This window comes from Primulina tabacum, chromosome 8 (assembly GCF_025594145.1).
Source record: "Primulina tabacum isolate GXHZ01 chromosome 8, ASM2559414v2, whole genome shotgun sequence".
In the NCBI taxonomy this organism is placed as follows: domain Eukaryota; kingdom Viridiplantae; phylum Streptophyta; class Magnoliopsida; order Lamiales; family Gesneriaceae; genus Primulina; species Primulina tabacum.
The window spans coordinates 33,385,877-33,391,822 of record NC_134557.1 but is presented as its reverse complement, the minus strand read 5'-3'; the positions used below and the strand labels follow the sequence as shown (position 1 = coordinate 33,391,822).

Here is a 5,946-nt window from a genome sequence, read left to right as displayed (position 1 = left end):
AAGATTATTTATTTAATTTAACCCCTTAAATCAATATCAGATCATAATATAATTCAATGTTTTTTTTAAAAAAAAAACATTATCAACCCACTAAACCAGTAACCAACAACTATTTCAAAGTTTTAAAAAAAAAATACATCTCATAAAATCCTTAGTTACCAAGTAACAAATATTTATGTTGTCATACAGCGCGTGGTTGTGTACACTCGTATTTAGTCTAACCTTTGGGCCACACGCAGAAACGAGGGCCAATGGAATGCTAAACACCACGTCATGATTCCAAAAGGGTACAAAAGTCATTTGTCAACTCCCACTTCCACAAAGTGTTTTGAGTCAGTCGTCCACAATCTTAGGCATACGGCGCACCACAAATAAATGCAGCAGCAACCAACGACTCACCTCTACCAAATCGAATTCCAATGCTATCGTGCGCCTCTCCCGGGGACCGTTGAACCCCCCCTCCTCGCACCTTTAAGCCCTCCAGTTATCAGCTAAACGACGATTTAATTTGGATCTGGCTGGGGTGATGGGAGGCGGAGGGGCGCAGTCTCAGTCTCCGGCGACGGCGGAGGAGCAGTATGTTAAGGCAAAAATCTCGGTGTGGTGGGACATAGAGAACTGTCAAGTCCCCAAGGTCTGCGATCCGCATATGATCGCACAGAACATAAGTTCGGCGCTTGTGAAGATCAATTACTGCGGGCCAGTTTCGATTTCTGCCTACGGGGACACCACCAGGATCTCGCCATCCGTTCAGCAAGCGCTTAACAGCACCGGCATAGCGCTTAATCACGTCCCCGCTGGTATTTGTTTGTCCTAATCTGTGAGATTTTTTGAGAACGAATTTGATTTGGATTTTTTTTGGACGGATCTCTCTGTTATGGGTTTAGATACTCAATAATTTGGCTTTTGTGCTGTTAATTTGGTCGATCGGCTCCGAATTTAGTTTGATGTTCACCAAATTGATTAAATCTATGTCATCAGGTGTTAAAGACGCCAGTGACAAGAAAATCCTGGTGGATATGTTGTTTTGGGCCGTTGATAATCCAGCTCCGGCAAATTATTTACTGATCTCTGGAGACCGAGATTTCTCAAATGCTCTTCATCAATTGCGGATGCGTCGGTATAATATTCTTCTAGCGCAGCCACAAAAAGCTTCCGCGGCCCTTGTTACTGCTGCGAAGAGTGTTTGGCTATGGACCAGCCTATCTGCCGGAGGGCCGGCACTTACAAAGAGTGAATCCGCCCAATTTGTAAATAACAGTTATGAGTGTGTATCTAGCTCTGACTCCTCCTCGTTGACCGATTCCGTTCAGGCACACCAACACATGGATTCTTTCCATGAAAGTCCCCATTTGGGAAATACGAAGTTCTCAAATACGGGAAGAGGAACCGATGTAAAGAACAAAGGAAAACCAACTCGTAGAAATATCAGTCAACCTAGTATGCCAAGAACCTCGAGTTCTATGTCCGGGACTGAAGAAGATTATAAAGATCCCAGCTTTATTCAAATTACATATGAGCGCCCTAAGCCTTTCAGTGCTCCCCAGGATTTCTCTGGTCCTTATAATCCGAAACTTTCCATTGGTGGACCAGGACCCACTTTTACACCTGGTAACTTTGATTCTTCTTGGTCCAATATTATTCACCCACACGTCTTTCATCAGAATCAACTTCATTCGGCTAGGGCAAATAGTCTTCCAGTTGAACCTTTATTACCGCCTGTTACCTCGACTACTAATCAGCATTGGTACCCTCCTAATATAATGTCTCAACGGCCCGAGTCACCAAATTTGGCCTCAGGCCCTTCTAAAAATATGCCTGATGTCGCGAATCTGAGCATTTCTGAGATTTTAAGTAATAACCTTGCTCCTGCAACACAACCAAACAATGGAGGAGATAGAAAACAATCTTTCGTCGAGTCTCCCAACCGCATTAACCCAAATGGTTCTCAAACAGGAAATAATGGGCAAAAGAAAGCACAGACCAGCAGGTTCCCACATGCTAGTCAAGAGATTCCACCACCATTGACATCTACATCTGGAATCACCAATATCACAGGTAGTAATGTGGTGCAGGGAACCTCAGGATGCCCCAAACCTTCCAAACATATACAAAGTCTAATTGGAGTAGTCCTACTTGCTTTAGACACCCTTAAAGATGAGAAAATTATGCCCACTGAGGAAAATATCACTGATTGCATTAGATATGGAGACCCTCGACATCGTCAAACTGACGTTAAGAAAGCTTTAGCATGTGCCCTTGAGCAGCAGTTGGTAATACTGCAGCAATTAGGTAACCTGCAGTTATATGTTGGAAAAAACAAAAAACTGTGGCAATGCGTGAACCCTGTGGGTGGTAATACAAAACATTATCCTAAAACAACATGGGATGAAATCCAGAAATTTCTTTCATCCTCAACAGGGAGATGTGCAGTATTAGATACTCAATGCAGGTACATTATTTTCCTTGACTCCATAATGAATTTCATGGCAACTTTTTGGCAATTTTCTGATTGGTATATCATCTATTTCTCTGAGTTACTTATTCCTAAATCAATTCAACTTCACGATCTCAGTGTTCTTATATTTCTGGTTAGGTACGAGGCGGCAACAATTATTAAAAAGATGTGCTTAAATGACCTTTCTCTGGGTGAAATACTCCAGATCTTGCACATGGTAATCAATATCAAGAAATGGATTATATTTAATAATCAGTCAGGTTGGAAACCAATTAAGGTTACACTTGCAGAGATCAATCCTGATTCAGGGTTGGAAACTGCTACATAACTTTCACAATATCTACAATGCGAGGGGACGGGGGAGGGAATGGGGTGGGGGGGATATTTTCAGTTGTGATGTGGTTCAAACTGGTTATAGGGGAATACTCTTCTGTAGGAGTAATTTAGGCTCCATGGTAAATGGCTTGGAATGATTCAGTTGTAGGTATGTTCCGCGCAGCTCTCTTTCGAAACGAACGGCAACGAAAACCATTGCAAGAATAATTGCATATGGACAAACAACAAGACTGTCAATTACTTGTCATCTGACCTATATGGCGCTTATATGATGTTAACAAGAAAATGCATGTTGTGGATATTCTGATCGCTGTATATCTTAGAATTTTTTATGGTGTAGAGGCATTTTGGGGAAGAACCGTGGGTCCTTGTCTTACTTTTTCTGGGTTTTTACTGGATCAAGAAACGATTAACCTTGTGAAGGACTATGTTAGGAACTTATCTTTGTTCGCTATATCTACAAGATGGCTATTCTTGAGGATGGTCAAGAGATTAAAACTTATTCATCGTTCAGGAAGAAATATATTGGGCTGTTCTTATTCTAAGTTGGAAACTCAAGTTGGTGTGGTTGAGTGAAATTATGGTTCAGGGTTTGTGAATGAGTTGAACTCTGGTAAATTCATTATTCAAAATTAAGATTCGATCAAGATTTAGTATGGAGGACTGTGACAAGTTATCAATCAGTTGTGGGGGAGAAAACCAAAGACGTACACCAGAGACAAAGGGAGAAATTTAGTGAGAAAATGTCCCGACAAAGAAACGGATGATTATATATCAAGTCGTGCCATCGTGTTATCTCCGAAAATGATGAATTTTATCCTCTAATTGGTTTTTGCATGGTGAATTATAATATTTGCAGGAAATCAAGACCGAAACATTTTGGGCATAGGCCACTCCATTAGTCAGTTTTGATCATATCACAATGCCGTTGATGGATTCAACTTGGAACTGGAACTAAGAAATGAGGATCAATGTTTTGACCTATATCATCTCATGCTTTGTAACGACAAAGTTCCTGAGATGTCCGCTACTTTTGCTTAAGCAATGTATGTGTATGTGTTCTAACGTTTGGTGATGCTCATTCTGAGCAGAACTCAACTGTTGATTTTGAATATTTCACGTGGCTTGAATAATATGTCAATGATTTCAGTTTGCCATCTCTGTTAGCTATACATACATTTACCTGTTCCTCAGCATCAATTTCAACCATTATTTATGTAAGGTCTTGTAAATTCGAACTACGTAGCCTGAAGGGTTTTTGCTAAAATCAGTGTTTAATTATTTTAAAGCTTTAAATGCATTATTATTGCATGATTATATATGTCATTTCATTTTTTATTAATATTTCATGCATTTTGGCTTTAAGTTGTATTTCGCACTAGAACGAGGAATGTAGACCGAGGATAATCAAGAAAATATTTTATTAAATAATTATTTTTAATTATTTAATATATATTGTGATTAAGTATGATTTTGAAAATAGGTCTTAGTTGGATATTTTTACTCGTCATGTCATATTTTTAATCGGTACATAAATTTTAACGAGTGAGAAGATTTTTTGAGGGTTAGAACAATATTTTCAAAAACGTATCTAAACGAAATATTTTTCGAAAGTGTTTTGGAGATTATTTTATTTCTTAATGGGCTTAAAATCCTTTCTACCCCTTTAATATTAAAGCTTATTAGTGCCTAATTATATCACTTCATCCCCATTTAAAACCCTAACCCTATACACTCCAATACACGGCCGCCCCTTCCCTAGCAGCATCATCCTCCCATTCGAAATTTTCAGCTGCCTGGCTTCCAATTTCTCACAAGTTTTCAAAGAAAAATCATTTCCCGCCTCCCTATTACGAGTCATAAGCGCATATTTTTAAGTTTTCGAGCACATAATCGCTAAGGTACGTCATGTATCCCTTTTTCTCATTATTTACGCTATATATATGTTGTGTGTGTTTGCATGAGGATTGCTTGCATCTTTTATATTGAATTGGTTGTTACAAAAAAATGCTTTTGATTATCATGTAACTCAAGTATTCTTTGTGTTCGTGTAAGGGGCTGCCGAGTCATGATCCTAGGGGCCTGTACACGTCGAGGAATAAGGTGTCAAGGGGCTGGAGTCGGTTGAGGGCCGAAAATTAGTGAGAGCCGATCGGTCTTTCTTGGTTGTAGGGCTCGGATGTGACTAGATCGGGAGTCTGGGGTGAGCCGGCTCTGCAAGGGGTGTTCCTAGCCTTGAACCAGACCCTGGTAGGCCAGAGACGGGGTCTAGGATTGCTCGAACGCTGTTGGACTTGGTCATGAAGCCGATCGAGCGAGTTGTTTGAGGGTTGGTCTCGGTTGGTCTCTTCACGGGTGGTTCGTGGTGTTTGGGCCTTACGGCGTGCATGGGCTGAGGGTTTGGGTTAGGTCGGTCCAGGAGGGTCCAGAGGTGGGCTAGAAAGGGTTGGTTCAAGGCCTGATTCCGAGTTGGTAGGGCTTAAAGTCGAAAGTTTGAGGATTTAGTGCTTTAAGGGTTTGTAGGTTGTAACACGTAGAAAATTCCAGCAAGGTTTCAGCGGCTTATGAGGGTCCTAATTGGTCTGATTTAGGTTGATTAGGGGCTGGTAGGGTGTGAATAATAAGTGGAGGTTAAAGTTTTGGAAAGTTTGGTTAAGGTTCGTGTTGATTCGGGTTAAAATCGGGACCCCTACAAGTTTTAAAACGAATCGTATAAGTTACGGAACATGTTCGAGGTCACCCTTGGAAAATGCTTATAATTATTTTGTAGGATTTTTAAGGAGTTTGGTTGGTTTCGGGTCGAAATTTTGATGTCCAGTGGTAAAATGGTCGATTAGGATTTCCAGAGGCAAAATTATCATTTTCACCAGGTCGAGTTAGCAATCCTGGCAGCACCCTAAACACGATTTGACATGTTTATGTTATCACGAATATGATTTTTTATGTAAATATGAAAAAAACGCTGCATGCTTGATTTTAAGGAAAAATTTACGTATATGCATGATTTTTATAAGTGATGAACACGATGACATGTTTTCGGAAGAAGGGAGTTGGTTGTGACTAATACGATGATACAATAATACGATGACATGTAAGGCCAATGCTCAGTGGATGGGTAATGCTGTCGCTGATGTCCCCTCCGTCGGGTGTCA

At 40.4% G+C, this 5,946-nt stretch overlaps 1 protein-coding gene across 2 annotated transcripts; it reads left to right on the top strand.

Moving 5' to 3' along the window:
- Positions 1 to 323: 323 nt before the first annotated feature.
- Positions 324 to 3,947, top strand: LOC142553919 (uncharacterized). 2 transcript variants are annotated; one of them, XM_075664467.1, is made up of 3 exons: positions 324 to 800; positions 982 to 2,452; positions 3,654 to 3,947. In XM_075664467.1, the coding sequence occupies exons 1-3, from the start codon at positions 527 to 529 to the stop codon at positions 3,694 to 3,696; spliced, it is 1,788 nt and encodes a 595-aa protein (XP_075520582.1). In that variant the 5' UTR covers positions 324 to 526; the 3' UTR covers positions 3,697 to 3,947. The 2 variants fall into 2 exon arrangements, with proteins under 2 accessions (XP_075520582.1, XP_075520581.1); XM_075664466.1 differs by having other exon boundaries at positions 326 to 800; positions 2,597 to 3,947.
- Positions 3,948 to 5,946: the final 1,999 nt, after the last annotated feature.